Below are 17157 nucleotides of genomic sequence, written 5' to 3'. Positions count from 1 at the left end.
ATAAAGAAACATCAAGAAATTGTATGGATTTAAGCTGTTCATAGGACCACAAAAACAGGCACCAACGTATCAAACCCAGAGTAAAAAGCCTCTTTGTCTTAAGTTGGACTCTCAGCTGAAGTGCTGATATAATTTATGCAACCTTCCAGGCACCCCCCCACCCCCAATTTTACAACTTCGAAATAGCAAGCCTTCCTTTGTATCCCAATCAAACACTGACTTTTAACATATGATAACGAATACCTAAATTCATAGGAGCACTATGAATTCTAAGAATTCTTGCAGTGGAAAAATCTCCACCTGCTCATTTTCAGCAGGTTTATTTACAACACATGAACAGCAATTAAAGCCTGGCCAGAAGTCAAAGCAACTTCAACTTCCGGGTTATCGAAGCAAATCATCTCTTCATCCATGTCCAGATCAATTTTCCCTGCTCAAAGTGTTGTCCTTATTAGAAGGCCATATTGCATACAGGTAGTCTTTGACGTACAGTTATCTGTGTCACGACAGTTTAAAGTTATGACAACCACAAAAACACTTACTTACAACCCACCCTCAAAGTTACGACCATCATACAACCTCTGCAGTCATGTGATTGCAAACTGAGCTATTGGCAACTGCTGCTCATTGATGACAGTTGCATTATCTTGCGATCACATGTTAACAATCTGCAATGTCCCCAGCTGGCTTCCCACAAGCCATCTCAAGTGGGGGAGGCAGGTTTGCTCAACAACTTTGTAATCTGCTTAATGTCACCGCTAAAATGGTTGTAAACTCTGATCCAATCACGGGATGTCTCGCTTAATAACCGCATCCCTTTCGGGACTAAAATGACAGTCCTAATTGTAGTTGTAAGACCAGGGCTACCTATACCAGGATTGCACTGGAGTTCCTATTGAAAGCAAACAGTTACCCTCCACTTCCATTTCTGAAACGGGACAGTTCTCTGTTCATACGCTTTGCTGAAGGCAATTCTTCCTTTCAACGTGGACTCTACCAATGAGTGATTGTATAAATATCCATCAAATTTCATCACTTGTTCAAAACACCCCCTCCCCTAAAAGGAGAAGCAAGCCCTTTTAATTCTCTAAATGAAATGTTCTAAACTAGGGCTCCCTCCCCCCCTTTGAAATTCTAACGCTAGAAATTTCAAGAAACTTCTGAACGGTCCATGTTGTTGTGTTCTGTGACAATGCCTCTCCCTGGTGATCTGTAGCCACATTCTATGAAATCTGCATTCAAAGCCTGAGAAGAAACCTCAGGCATCACCCTTTTTTTTGCAGTTGGTCCAGTTTCTTTTTTAAAAGGCTGTAGTTCTCCCTGGTCCCAGCTGCTGTGGGGTCAAGCTTCAGAGAGACGTCATAGTGCTTCTTGGCTAAGTCGAAATTTCCCCAGCGATGGTACAGCACAGCTGAAACAGCGAAGAAGATTTTTTTTTGCTAGCAGCATTGCTGACGAACCGACAATCTTGCCAATTACTTAGAAAACATTAAAACATTTGGTTGGCGGTCGGCACAGTGGCAGGCTGCTCTGTAGCCAGCTGGAGCAGGCATGTTTGGAGGCACGCAGGCCAAGGAATGACAAGAGTAGATTGTGCTAGAGCCATCAATGGCTATTTTTGTCGGGAGAGCTCCTTGTGATTTGCAAGCACAGGACGGACCAATTTGCCACCACTGACATGCACCACCTCTGGGTTGCAGCTGGCAGCCTGCCTGGTTGGCCTGGCATAGAATGTGATCAGCTTGACACTATTGGAAACCCCCTCTAAGAACCCCAGTATCTTGTTGGCAATTTGTTTAGCAAGCAGGCGGACGAGAAATCTAGCTAGCAGAAGAATGCCTGCAAGACACTGAATGCGGGAAAAAATAAAAATCAACCAGTGTCTGATTTTTTTTTAAAAAAAAGTTTGCACTAGGGGAGCGATAAAATGTCTTACCCAAATTGCCATGGTAACTGGCAGCCGTTGGATTGGCTTTAATTGCCTTGTGGAACAAAGCTTCGGATTCCTGAATAATTCAGAAAAAGAGATCAACAGGACAAGCTATTTTTGTAGTGCCTACAATGTCAAGTGCAACCAAACACCCCAATTACCTCATGCTCTATGGTCTATTAATGTGATTATGTCACCCTATTTTATTTTTCCACATGCATTCACACTTCCACTTCTCTCTAATGGAGATACGGACAATATACGGTAATTCACAGGCCGATCCAGCTGTTGGTTGGTAGTTGCTGTCAATTAGACAGTAATTACTTTAGTGTTGGTAAGAACACAAAAACACTTGTGGGCTGCACTAGAAACCAAAGGCTTCTACATTCCAACAAATTTAGTCTTAAGAAAATTGATGGTATGAAGATTATCAGATCTAAGCTGTAAAAGTCCAGACCATCTCTCGGTGCAAAAAACGATATCAAATCCTACCTTTCATGTGGATTTTTGCATTTAGTTACTTCTAATGACATTATAGTATTTGTATTTGAGGTACATTCACTTGTAAACTGGAGCAAAATATTTTTACAGGAAAATCCCCCCCTCTCCCTGAGTCAACAACTCTCACCTAAAAGGATTTCTAGCTTGACAAAAGAATTTTTCACTATTTCTCTAACAAACTTTGTTTCATATCTGTTCATAATTCTTTCCAATTTTCCATTTTCATTTGTGGCTGAAAATAACTAGCTTATCCTGAACAATTGAAAACAGTGGGCATTGTCATGATTCATTTTTCAAAATGATTTCTGTAAAGCATACAGATCCTTTATGGATGACATCCTTAAAGCTTTAAAGACTATATTTAAGTCCATTTCTTTTTGTTAAAAGAAAGGGATTATTTAATAGGTAAGATCAAAAGAATTATAACCACATGCAACCTACATTGTTTTAAATGTTTTTATCATAAAGTAGGAACAAAAAACTATCTTGTATTTCAAACAATTTTTGAACTTGATGCTACTTTTATTACAAAAGACTATCTAAAAATTAGCATCAAGTTCAAAAATTTGTTGAAGAACAAAATGGTTTCCTCCCCACCCCCATATTTATGGTTTGAGCTTCTTGCATATAATAATTAATTGTAATAACTGAGACATATTTGTATCTGGATTTTGGATTTTTCTAGAAGAGACTCACGCTTGTATATTTCTATCTATCACCTAATTGAAAAAAAATAGCGCTTCAGTTTAGTCAGATTGAAAAAAATGAAATTGACCTAGTAACAGCTGTTTAGGAACTAGGCAAGGCCATTTGGATAGGACTTACATTTTCCTTTAAGATTTCTTTCTCCTGTGATTTTGGAAAAAACCCAACTCTGGGTACAAATACATATTTTGCTGTGTTGGCTTCCATCTTAAATTCACTGGCAATCTTTTCACTGAGTCACATTTCTGAGGACGTACTTAGTCCCCGAATCATTGAGAAATAATATTTGTAGGAGTTATATATTTACACATTGTGGTTAGAAAAACACTTTACCTTATATTTCTGTGATTTCCCCAGTACATTTGCCAGCGAAAACATAAGAGAATGATCATTCGGTATTAACTCCAAAGCTTCCCTTCCAACAGTTTCTGCTTGTGCCAAGTTCCCTAGGAAGAAATTAAAGGAGAGAATGAGATGGAATGAGGGTGAATAACTATTTTTAATCAAAAGAAGATGCTTAGCTATTTTCCTTAAAGAAAGCAATGAAGAACAAATCAAATGATGAAAAAATGAATTGCAAGTGAAGAGCATTAAAATTTGCATGGCCTTTTTTTCTAGATGTAAAATATAAAATAAATGTTTAGCTACTATGCATTTAAATGTGTTTAAAACAACTTCATGATTAGAATGTGAATATAACCAGATTAAGAAATCTTCATATCAAACACAGAAATGAACTGAAGAACACCAACATGAAATAAAAGGTTTTGTGAGCATCCTGAGGGGCTGTTGGAGAAAAAGAATAGAGTGAACCACCAGCAGAATGAAAGATTTTCTAGCTGGTTAGTAAACTGACAGCTACTAGAATGATTTTTCTTCCTTTTTTAATTGAATTTTGTTTGAAGCTAATCAAATTAGGACTCTTAATCAATTAATTTGATACGGAAAGATCCAATCCATCATGAAATAAAACTGACACAATACATTGCGAGTCTTTTTAAAAGATGCTTGCCTGAAATCTCTGCATCCATTATGATTCCAAACACTAGAATATAATAATAAATTCATTTCTTGTTTAATTTTGAGATTTGCCTCCAAGTATTGAATCATTACTTGCCAATGTGTTTTGGAACACAAGGCATTGATGGAAAACTGATCTCCAAGGACACACTTCCGGCACAGTGGCAAGTTTACGTACAGATTGTGAGTTATGTTGTTTTACAGCAGCTGTAAAATCTTGGATTGGTGACATTCTAGTTGCTCTTTTAGAATTAAAGCCCCAACATCATGTAACCTAAAACAATGGGCTGGAGATCTAAACAAGATGCAGAAAAAAAAATACTCTGGAAAAAAAAAAGCAGATTGTACCTGTATTGTCGAGCAATATAATCATGTTGTTCCAAGCCAAACTATGTTGTGGTTTCAACACTGTGGCGTTTCTCCAGGCATTCAATGCATCTATGTGGCGATTTAGATCAGCATACTGAAAGTAACACAATTGGCCGTAAGATAACAAGCCAAGGAAAGTAACCCTTGCTCAGGTCCTACTGTATGAGAGTCTCTGCACACCAAATAAATCTGCACTGTGAATAGTTATAATTCCAGAAAAGTGTTTTTATAAATGCCAAATGTGGTGGGAAAAATTACACTACGAATTGCACATAATTGTGTATTGGGTGGAGGAATTTGTATATTTTCTGAATATTTGCCCCATTCTCTACAGACCTTCTGCTTAGAAAGGTCCCCAGTCTGTAAGCCTTTGGGCTGCGTTCTGCTTTGGGCTTGACCATTAAGAGGGGCTTCAGAGTACACAGGATCTCACAGAGCCCCCACCTGCAATTTTTTAAAGAAGCTGCCTCTCTTTCCAGGGTAGTGCCCATATTGTGGGTCAGTGCTTCTGCACCCTCTAAAAGCACGGAGATTGGGAGAATGTCCCAAAGGACCTCCTTCGTGCTTAAATCAGAAAGGCTGCATATTCTGATTGAAACATTCAAACAGCCCAACATTCTGTGCTTGTCTTATTTAAGAAGGAAGATTAGTGTTTATTGATTGCAGAAATTGATTGGCTTTTCCAATTGATACAATCTAGGTGTCTTACTTGTTGGAATGCAAAGCAAACAAGCAAACATAATACAAACAAACAAAACTACAAACAAAAATCACCAGAATAATAATAATAAGTGCTGGGCTGGGCAAAATTTGCCTATTATTTACATTTATCCAGTTACTGTTTGGAATATTTAGGTTGGTTTAGGAATAGGACACGGATGATCTCTCCATAGTTTATAATCCACAACCTCAAGTATACTTTTTGTAACCCAAGAAGCTCCCAGAACCCATATTTTCAGGTTTGTGGGAGAAGTTGAGTTTTGTGTAGCAACAGAGATCTTGTGGTAGCATAACATCCCAAACCGTGGCATTCGCAAGGCATCACCAATCCCTAGTTGGTGCTAATCTTTGGCGTGACGGTACAGTGTTAAGAAATCAAATTACTTCTCATCCCAATTTGGTGAGCGATAATAGAGGAGAGGTGACCCCCCTCCCCCCAAAAAAAAGACTGCCGAAAAGAGCAGTTGGGAGAAATACTAATTTTATTAAAGAGCATTTATCCCTACTATTGTTAAATGAATACTCTCCCCTAGCCCTTTTCTCCCTAGACTTTTAGATTCTTCAGTTACAGGTAGTCCTCGACTTATGACTACAATTGAGTCCAAAATGCCTGATGTTAAGTGAGACATTTGTTAAGTGGGTTTTGCTCCATTTTACAGCTTTCTTGCCGCAATTGTTAAGTGAATCATTGCAAATGGTAAGTTAATAACATAGTTGTTAAGTGGAATCTACCTTCCCTATTATTTTGCTTGTCGAAAAGTTGCAGAAGGTGACCACGTGACCCGTGGGACATAGTAACGGTCATAAGTATGAAACAGCTGCCAAGCATCTGAATTTTGACCACATGATCATAGGGATGCTACAAAGGTGAATCCCTGTAGCTGGTTAAGTTAACAACCTGGTTGTTAAGTGAATCTGGCTTCCCCAATGGCTTTGCTTGTCAGAAGGTGACAAAAGCAGATCACGTGTCTCCTGCAACCATCATAAATATGAACCACTTGCAAAGCATCTGAATTTTGATCATGTGTCCAAGGGGATGCTGCAAAGGTTGTAACTGAAAAGTGGTCATAAGTCTACATTTTTCAATGTCATCGTAACCTTGAATGGTTACTAAATGAACTGTTGTAAGTCGAGGACTACCTGTACTTCAGTAATTATATAGGTCAGAGGCCCCCAACCTTTTGGGCACCAGCGATTGGTTCTGTGGAGAGAAGTTTTTCCATGGGCTGGAAGGGACGTGGTTTTGCATGCTGCCTGCATCCTGCAGATGGGACTTCGCTTGTTTGCGTGGCCCGGTTTCTGGCATGCTGCGGATCAGTGCCAATCCATGGACCAGGGGTTGGGGACCCCTGATACAAGACACTGTGTGCTGCTAATTTTTACCACTTTAATATATAGTTTTACATATGGTATATTCTTGTATATACAGTACAAGAAACATTTAGTTCCTAAACAAGAGTCTTTACTTGAGCATTTCCGGGACACTAGAAGATTCAATGTGAGGTTTGGTTTATATTTGCCCTGATGTAATCCTATATTATAATTCACTCTATTAAAATTTAGACTGCAACTTCAGTGTGTGAAAGAGCCTAAAGAGTCTTTCTAAGCAAGTCCAAAGTCCAAGAAGGTACTCTCTAATAAGCAACTGATCAACATTCAAAACTCACTGCATCTTATGTATCTAGGACAGTATTTCTCAACCATGGCGACTTTAAGATGTATGGACTTCAACTCCGAGGTGTTATTTGCTGGGGAATTCTGGGGAGTTGACGACCAGACAATTTAAACTTGCTAAGGTTGAGAAAGGCTGATTTAGGATCATTAGCAGAAAGATAAATAAGTACACTTACTAAGCGTCCTAGATTATAGTAACAATCTGGGTATTTTTTCCTGTGTCTAATTGCAGTCCAGTAGCTTTTCTCTGCTTCTTCATACCTTCTTAAGCTATTCTGCACTATCCCTAAATTCATCCATGCTGCTGCAAAATCAGGCCTAGGCAAAGAGAGTTGTGAACATTTTAGCATATCAAGTACAAGTACAGCTTTGATGCCCCTTACTTATTTATAAAATTAAATATGCAATCTGAATTTAAAACTGTAAAGCAATTTAAAGTATTTTTAAAAACAAAACAATAATGTAATAACATAATACATTAAGGACAAAGGGGTGGGGGTGGGGGAAGAATAATAATTTAAATACAAGAAATAGAGACAATGCACTTAAAGCCATGCCGAATAGAATTACCCTACAACTGTGATGGCAAACCTATGGCACACGTGCCAGAGGTGGCACGCAGAGCCCTCTCTGTGGGCACATGTGCCATCGCCAGCTGCTCTTTTGCTTTCTGGTGCGCACATGCGCACCGGCCAGCTGGCCTTTGTGCTTGCTGGAGCGCTGGAAACACAAAGACCACCTCCTAGCGGGTGCGCCGGAATGCTCCAAGACCAGCTGGCCAGTGTGGGAATGCACACCAGCCAACTGGGCTTCGGGTTCTGGCGCTCCAGTGTGCGCATGTGCATGGGCATTCCGTTTTGGGCACTCGGTGCTGAAAAGGTTCGCCATCACTGCCCTACAATTAAAGAGAAGGGAAACATGTTCTATAATCCATAAATAACTACAAAGAATCTTTGTCCTCATTGATTCTCGACCATTTGGCTAAGATCAAGGTCAGAGAATCCTTGTTCTGTGTTTGAATTAAGCTAAGTTCTCTTGGTGGGATTTAAAGAAGGGCATCTGAACACAGAGGGGATGGTCCTTCAGGTACCTTCAGTCTAAATCCCCCTTATGCCAAAGAAGCAAACTAGTAGCCAATGGCACTGGTCCCCAAAGTATATGACAAGAATTAATATAGCCCCATTTTGTAGTAGCGGCACTATTTCCACACCCTTCAAGGCCAAATTTCTGGGAAATTCTGGAATCTTCTCTTATCTCAACCAGACTTTTTGAGTCTAGACCATGTATGTATGTATGTATGTATATATATAAATATCATAAACCATTTATGAAAAACATCCTGAAAAAGACAGCATTGTGTAATCTTGAGAAGGAATGTTCTAGATTTTCCTCTAATGAAACACTTTATACATAACTGCATCACAGAGACAATATTGGTTAATAAGACAATATCCAGATAATACCACAATATATTGGTGACCTATAGCTTGGCATTTAAAACATACTGTATTTGAACAGCTAGTGAGAGAAGTTCTTCAGCTTCATGAAGTTCATTTTTTTCTTTCAAGATATTTCCCAAGTTGTTCATAGCGTGTACGTATTTAGGATTCAATCTGGGATTGAAAAGACAAAAACCAATACAAGAATGATTCAGTCAAAGGAGCCAGCTCTCCTAATTTTATTTGTCTACACAGCCACAATTCTTCTCTTCCACTGTCATTTTTATATCAATTGAAGATAGATGTAGGCATGTAATAACACCTCAAATATGTATTAAACTGCCCATACCATCCCACTCTAGGACTGGACTACTGAACACCTCTGCCCCAAATCAAAACAAAACAAGATAGAGAGGTAGGAAAAGTCTCCAAAATGAGCATCAAATGCAATTGTTTCTGTGTACATGCATTTTTGTAGCCTGGCTTCCATCTTATCAATGCTTTATTGCTCACTAATTGTTGTACAGGTAGTCCATGACTCACCACCGTTTGTTTAGCAGCCTTTAAGGTTGCAAACTAGTCATTGTACTTATGACCCTGTCAGCATCCCCATGGTCCACATGATCAAAAGCTTGACAATCGCATCAGTTATGATGGTTGCAGAACCCCCGAGTTGTATGACTGCCATTTTGCAACTTTCCCTATTGGCTACTGATAAAGTCAATGGGGAATGCCTGGTTCGTTTAACAATTGCAATGATTCACCTAACCTCTGAGCAGGGGTGGGTTCCTGCCAGTTCTAACCTCTTCTATAGAAGAGGTTCCACAAATCTACAGTGCTGTTCAGAACCGGCTCCAGCTCCCTCCCCCCCGCCCGTCCGCACATCATCAAGATGAAGAGCGAGAGGAGGAATTCTGGGAGTTGAAGTCCACAAGTCTTAAAGCTGTCAAGTTTGAACACCCCTGGGGTTTTTTTTTCTAAAGGGTTAGGGGTGGAAAGGTCTTGTAACTTGACAGCTTTAAGACTTGCATGCTTCAAATGCCAGTTTCTGAGCCAACATTTTGGTTGCTAAGCAAGAGCGTTATTAAGTGAGTTTCACCACATTTTACAAGTTGCCCACGCCCACCCAGTCACATGGCTGGCAAGCCACTCCCACCCGGTCACATGACTGGCAAGCCACTCCCACAAAGCAGGCCACACCTACAGAAGAGGTTCTAAAAAAATTTGAAATCCACCACTGCATCTGAGGTAAAAAAGATTGTAAAATCAGGCCTGACTGATTTAACAAGCACCTTGCTTAGCGAGAGAAGCTCTAGCTCCAATTGTAGTCATAAGTTAAGGACAATCTGTATTAAGGACAATACCAGAAAGCGTAGCTTCACCATTAATTAAAGTCTGGAACTGAACTTCCTCATTATTTGATTTTTTTTTAAAGGCAACTCATTTATTTCATGTGTCCATAACTCAATTTTGTAATGGCAAAACAAAAGAGAATAAACAACATTTTCTAGGCTGTTTACAATAATGCTGAATCTTTATGTCATTTCCAGCACACAATTGCCCTGCAATCTGCTATCCATGTGGTAGTACACATTCTAGTGATAAGATGTGGTGTCAACATTCAAATTTGTCTTCAAATTTTACGGATAGGTACTTTTATCCAGTTAATACAATTAATATTTTATAAAATATTTTTCCTGGACTACATCACCAATATTTTTAAATCACTGGGTTAGTTTCCAAATTTTGCTAAGCCACTTTTATTTTTATTTTTTTATCAAACTAGTTTTACCTTAATGCACTATAAAATCCCAGCCACTGTTACAAGATACACTGTTTAGCATTGTCTGTACTAAACTACAATGGTTCATTTAACAATGCATTGTTAAAACAAACACGGCTTAGAATGTATTTACTTAATACATTCTCAATATTCTATTATCACAGCTGATGATCTTTCTGATGGTCAGGTTCTTACTCTGAATCTGCTTTCTGATTTTTTTTTAAACAAACCAACAATTAAAAAAAACACACAGACTCCAGATCATCCATACCTTACAGCCTCTCTGTAGTAGCTGATTGCAGCACTTTGATTGCCATTATCAGCCAAGTTTTTGCCAACATTATAATGAACCTGAAAGCAAAGGTCAGAATCATATCATTCTAGACAGTAATTTTCTTTCAATGAATATGACATTTGGTTTATAGAAATTTGATCTGGACAATTATAACAATTTAAATAGATTGCATTTTTTATTCATGTATTTTAACATGATACTTGGTATAACTATCAATGATTATGTAAGAGACAGAGGTTATTATTCTTGATAAAACAAGAGTCGGGAAAAAAAGAGAGAATATTGAAAGAGCTCTCTCTTAGCTTTAAATGTAAAGGCTCTGGTCACCATTCATATATCAGGAACACTTAATGGGACTTAGAACTTATCCTCATCACCACCACTTTCAATGGCCATATATCCTTATCAAAACCCCAGGTGGACAACTCCTGGAGAAATGCTACAACTGTATGCATCCTAGTTTCCAAGCTAGTTAAGGCTCTGCAGAATTCTAGCTTATCTGAAAGCTGAAAGATATTTTTCTATCAGATATCCATGCTGCAATTTGTTGGAGAATGAAAAAATATTCTCAATGGTTAATTGGTTTGATTACGGAATCTGTTCTTTGATAATGGAAATGCTATTCAAAAAATGACTATTAAGACTGCATTTTAATTACATATCTAAGTCAAGTAATTCCCAAATGAAAATCAAATTGATGCTGATATTGGCAATTGTCTGTGATGTTTATGTCAGATTTAAATTTACTATATTTTCAGTTTGTTCTATAATTGCCTTTCTCATGTAGTCAATCTCAAAAATAAATATTATGATTTCAAAATTAAATCTAAGAATTACAACCTTTGTAATTAAGAAAACAAAATTAGGAGTTACAAGTTCTGTGACTATAATGGATTGCTTTCTGCCACAAAAATGTTAAAAGGCTAAGTTCAGCTGTGTGTTAGAATATAATTATACAGTCAATATATTTTCACATTTTGTCTTGGTGGGAACTGTATTCCAAATTAAATTGAAAATGGGTCCCCTGTTTCAGGAAATATTAAAAAACCAATGCCGTTTACTATAAATATTTATTATAATTACTAATATAAGCCTGCATCCCTACAGAACATTAAGGGGAACATTTATTGTTGGATGTAACAATCTAAGCAGAATACTAGCTCTTTATAGAATTAAAAGACTTATTTCTATTTGGATTTGATTTACAATATCACATTTTCTTCATATTGAAGCTTATATTCCAGATTTTCTCTCATTAACCTGCCTTTTGACATATTCTAGAGCAGCGATTCTCAACCTATGGGTCGGGACCCCCTTTGGGGTCGACCGACCCTTTCACAGGGGTCGCTTAAGACCACGGGAAAAGACATATTTTTGAAAAAATACGGAAAATATAAAATAATTTTATGTTTGGGGGTCACCACAACATGAGGAACTGTATTAAAGGGTCATGGCATTAGGAAGGTTGAGACCCACTGTTCTAGAGAAAGACGCAAGAAAGAATAGCAATAGTTCTGCTGCTCACATTTTAGACATAAGCATCTGTAATGAGAGTAGGATGAAGATCATGTAACATCTGTGCCCAATGAATACAATATATTATTAATAGCTTTATTAACAGCACCCAGTTGCTTTTAATAATGCAGAAAACCTCCGCACAAATAACACAAAATCTAAGTTATTTGCAACCAACTTGTGCTCGTAAGTAAACAAAATCTTCAACACCAGTTCACTCTTGAGGATACTAGCTTAATAATTGTTAAGCTTAGAAGTAAAGTAGTATAATTTATTCATGGACCATTCAAACATCCAGATCGAAAAGTGTATAAAAGCATTTGAAGTTGTTGGTCTACACAATAAGGGATATGTACACCCCAAAGCCATTTGTTTACTGGATTTATTACGCTTAAAAAACGCTATGCAGCTTGTGACTGTGGGTCACACACCACTGTATCACAAAAGATCATATAAACCTCATCATTTTTTAACCACATTCAAACATCAACAATATTCAAATCAAATCTAGTGATGGAGAAGCAAAAATAATTTGAGGCCCGAAGGCAAAGCTTTAATTCAGGCAAGATGCCCATGGCATTTCAGAAATCAAGACTGTGTTAATTAGTGTCCCTGTATCCAACCAATAAAATTGGATGTGACACCCTCTCTAAACAACACAATGAAGATGTTCTTGTTTTTCTATTCAAGAAATATGATACTATCCTGTTTCCCTGAAAATAAGACCTCCCTGGATAGGCCCAATTGGGCTTTTGAGTGCATGCGCTAAAATAAGCCCTCCCCAAAAATATTGCAACACAGCAGCAGCCTTGAGGCGACCACGCCGGTCTCCTCCTGCACCTCAAAAATAATAAGACCTCCCCGAAAATAAAATAAGGCTTAAAAGAAAATAAGGCCCTGTCTTATTTTTGGGGAAACACAATTTTCTTATTAGCGATCACTAACACAGCAACTGTACCACTAAATAGGACTTGAAACATTGCTTACTTATTATAAAAAAATGGTTTTAATGTGACCTTTATAGAATGCATAGGATTTTTCTCCCTAGGGTCCTGTTTGTTAATTAGGAAATGAAATAATAAAAATGTATACAGAAAACAATTGAGCTAAAACAAATCAATAGGAATAAATGCCTTCACTAAAACGTTCAGGTGCTATTTTAGTTACTAAAACTGCTGATATGATAGAGAATAATCCTAAAATGATTGGGCAAGAAGATAAATACCAGAAATGATAATTATTTACCATAATGTAACAACAGAATTATTCTTTTTAGAAAACGCAAATGCTTACTTTGGCATTCAGTGGACAGACAGACAAAGCACTTCTAAAGAGCTGCTCCTCTGATCTCCATTGGTTACTACGGATGATGCAACGCCACACATTTATCAGTAAGAGGCCCAGCAGAGCAGCAACCAACAATTTCTTGAGAAAGAAGACACATATTAGAAATCTCAGCCTTTAAATCTCGTTTCCATTTTTATTGCCCACCATTAGGATAATGTTGCTTGTACCTTATTCTTAGCTTGTTTAGACAACAGACAAAATCCATATGTAATCAATATGCAGTAACCAATACTGGGGAGATAGGTGACCCTCTCAGCAACAACAAAACCAACTCTAAAAAATAGGTTACTTGCAGGAAGAAAAGGAATGATGAGAAATCCCAATCCCAGGGTAAGGATTCTGAAATGCAGAGGGGAAAAAAATATTTTACAACATGGAATAAAACTCTTACTACAATATATATATGATGCAAGAAATTCAATTTAAATTTGGAATGAGATCTTTAAGCATCCAGCCGTACGTTGCCAGGGAGCTCTGCTATCCCCTGTCCTTCTGTGGAGTTCAGTAACATCAAAAATCCATGACCGTCTGGCTCCTTTCCATTCTTTCCATATGGGTCCACGGGGGGTGGGCGGGGAAACACACACGCAGGGAGCAAGCAATGACAAAACATACACAGCTAATGAACTATTGCAGGGGTGTCAAACTCAAGGCCCGCGGACCAGATCCGTCCCGTGGGGTGGTTAAATCCGTGCGGGGCCGGCATGGGAATAGCAAAGGACCGGCCTGCTGTGCCTCTGGCAGCCAAAATGGGGCATCCAATTTTTGCTTGCAAAATGTGCAGAACTTTGCTAGCCAAAAACAGGCCATGCGGGGGTTGCACCTGCCCCCCCCCATATCCCATTTTCACCAGCAAGGTGCTGCAGGAGGTGTCTGTCTTGTTTCTCCCCACCCCGGCCTGCAGAGAACTACAATGCTGATCTGGCCCTCGAAGAAATCCAATTTGACACCTCTGTACTACAGTCAAACTTAAGGACATCAGTTCCTAACAACAAACTTTGTGTCATTATGCCACTAAACCAGTGGTGGGTTGCAGGCGGTACGCGTGTACTGGAGCCTGTCCGGAGCACTGGATAACGTTTCGGTACGATACTCCAGAGGGCCCACCCACTTGCCCGAGCTCCTTACCGGTCTTTTAAGTCTTTGGCGCTTCCGCGCATGGCATGTACAGTGCCTGCAGGATGCTTTGCTGAGCAGATGGAGTGTTGCGGAGGCTCACAGAGGCAGTAAGATGCATGCGCATGCTGGGCACGTGTGCGCACGCGCTGCACGCGTCCATGTAGACAATACCGGGCCCATTCCAACCGTACCAGTTGGAACGGGATCCGGAACCCACCACTGCACTAAACGCATGTTGCTGTTTGTCTATTTGCTATTCCATTCCCCAGAAAGAATCAACATGGGGGGGGGGGAGGAGAGAGAATCATATAAGCTTTTCAGCACAGTCCTTAACTTCCATTATTAAAGGATAACAACCATTTAGAAACAAATGAGTCAGTCTAATAATTCTAACTGTCGAAACTATCCTCTTTATTTGAAGAAATTATTCTCTCTGTAGAAGAGCTGTATAAGATGACTGCTATTTAATTATGAGTTTCACAGGTTTATTACAAGGTCTTTTTTATTATTCTTTGTTTTCATGGACTGTGGCTCTCTGTTTTGGTCCCCCCTGCCTCCACATATGAATGGCCTAAATCCAGCTATTTCCTTCTAACGTTTCGAGGATATTAAAGACCAGTCCTAGATATTATCCAGGAACATACTGCATATCCAGAACACATTTTTATGACTGAGAAAAATATCGGTATCAAGGAAAATGTAAACATCCAAGGGTAATATAGAAAAGAAAAAAAATCTAAGGTATCTAGAGTAAAAATCTGCAGAACAGAAAGTATGCATGTACGTGGAGGGATAGATGGGTGTTAAGCAGAGGTCGGTTGCTACCAGTTTGCACCAATTCAGACGAATCGGTAGTGGATATTGGGACAGGGTCACCAAACTGGTAGGAACGGCCGGCTGGCCATGCCCCCAAACTGTTCCCCGGTCGGTTTTTACTCATTTCATAATGTTTGTGCATGTGTAGAACAATTAACAGGCAACTGCATATGCACAAGCAGTATGCAGTGGGTGCACGCTCCGACAGTAACGCCAGCAGCAACCCACCCCTGGTGTTAAGATAAATAAACTACATATTTATTCTCTGGTCTCCTGGTCTTTTCAATTACCTATTGAAAAACCTTCTGTCGAAATGGGTCTCTCCTAAAAAATGTTGGATGGAGTAGTGGAGGTTTTGGCACAGAGACAGGGTGACTGGCTTCAAATGGGACCCACAGTATACCATAAATAATCTCACAAAAATTCATAAAAAGAAAGTTTTCAATTTCTTCCCAGCAAATTCTCCCACTTCCCTTTCATTCAATTACATTATCCGGACAATCCTTCCTTGCAAATTATGGGACTATACAATAATGCACATAATGTGCAGTGAACAGTTCAAGAACTGTGATGCATGTAAGATTATTTTTAAAATAATTCTTGTTTTTAAAAAATTGCAATCTCAAACAAAGCAGGTGTGCACAGAAAATGTCTAATTTGAACCCAGTCCCTATTTTCAATTAAAACAATTGCAGATGAGAGAATTATTGCTGATTATCTAATCAGCACAGAAGTGTACCTTAATACTCTTACAAAAATCATTTAAGAATTCAATTCTGTCAAGCAACTTTCATTTGTTTAAAAATGACAAAGATGTTTTCCCATTATTTTCCCTGGATCTGTTTACCAACAAAAGAGTAATCATCCTGGGGCAAAATTCCATTTAAAACTAACACAACCAAGGTAAATAATTCTTTTTTTAGTTTCTTATTTTTTTTCTTTTGCCAGAGAAACAGTGCTGAAAAACATCACAGATCAATTATACGTTATTCTGAGCACAAATTATTTTTTTACCTCCTACAGAGTTAAATGTCCTTCAGGAGGAAGATAAAGCAGTCACTTTCCCCTTCAGGTTTTCCTCCTCATGGCCAGTAGAAATGAAGATGGGCCCAAATTAGGAAAGTATTGCTATAAATATTTATTGGCACTGTATTTGCTAAATGATATTGATTCCACTAATTCCACGAAGAAGAGTGGTGCTAAATGTCATGCAATAATGTCTTACCAACATGTTGACCCAAATTTACCTTCTTTTCTGGCCATCTTTTGAACCCAAAGCTTGGCACGCCAGCACAATCAGGCACAGCCAAAGAAGCACCAGAGCAATTATTCTCCAGTCACTGACTGATTTAATAAGGGGCACGCAGCCCATTGACCAATCAAAACACAGCCACCAGGGACACAGCAACAGCCAAGCATTCAGAGAGTAGTAGTAATTATAATTTACAGCCTGTCAATGAAAGGGAAAAATATATGTACATATATAACAGCTCGTGGGAATATCAAAAACAGGGAAGGGAATCAACATTTCACGAATGAATCTGAATTTCAAGGAAAACTTTCCAGCTATTTAAACCGAATCAAACCAAAGAAACTTCACAGAGACTCAACCAGCTGGTGAAATGTAATTCAGCCAGTTCACACCTATTCGTTAACTTTCTAAGCAGTTGGGAGAACTGGCTGTTGGAAGAAATCTCATTTTGTTTTTTTCCACTTTACAGGGCTAATTCTGTAAGGAAGGTGGGAAGGAAACATTCTGGTGTTGTTTCTAGCCTAATCTTTATTGCCCTGCTTTCAGAAACTACCTCTCCGGTTAGCCCTTATTATATTGTAACAGCTAAGGTGAAGTGCCCATAGATGTGAGTGACGTTGAGTTGGCCATGCCCACCTAGTCACATGACCACTGAGCCACGCCTACCCAGCT

General features: G+C 38.8%; 1 protein-coding gene across 2 annotated transcripts in view; it reads right to left on the bottom strand.

Annotated features, from left to right (window-relative positions):
- The window catches only part of TMTC4 (transmembrane O-mannosyltransferase targeting cadherins 4), a 52919-nt gene that overhangs the window by 3255 nt on the left and 32507 nt on the right, over positions 1–17157 (bottom strand). For both annotated transcript variants that reach the window (XM_081946411.1, XM_081946412.1), the window contains 10 exons: positions 16481–16683; positions 13466–13637; positions 13245–13376; positions 10413–10492; positions 8425–8532; positions 7096–7237; positions 4505–4619; positions 3470–3582; positions 1937–2006; positions 11–1411 (listed from right to left, as the gene is read on the bottom strand). In XM_081946411.1, the coding sequence (XP_081802537.1) occupies positions 1266–1411; positions 1937–2006; positions 3470–3582; positions 4505–4619; positions 7096–7237; positions 8425–8532; positions 10413–10492; positions 13245–13376; positions 13466–13637; positions 16481–16683 (1281 nt within the window). In that variant the 3' untranslated portion in view covers positions 11–1265. The remainder of the gene's footprint in view (positions 1–10; positions 1412–1936; positions 2007–3469; positions 3583–4504; positions 4620–7095; positions 7238–8424; positions 8533–10412; positions 10493–13244; positions 13377–13465; positions 13638–16480; positions 16684–17157) is intronic.

Source organism: Natrix helvetica (genome assembly GCF_964273705.1).
Source record: "Natrix helvetica genome assembly, chromosome: 3".
Lineage (NCBI taxonomy): Eukaryota > Metazoa > Chordata > Lepidosauria > Squamata > Natricidae > Natrix > Natrix helvetica.
Note: the sequence above shows the minus strand (reverse complement) of the source record. Positions and strands in the feature narration are given on the sequence as shown.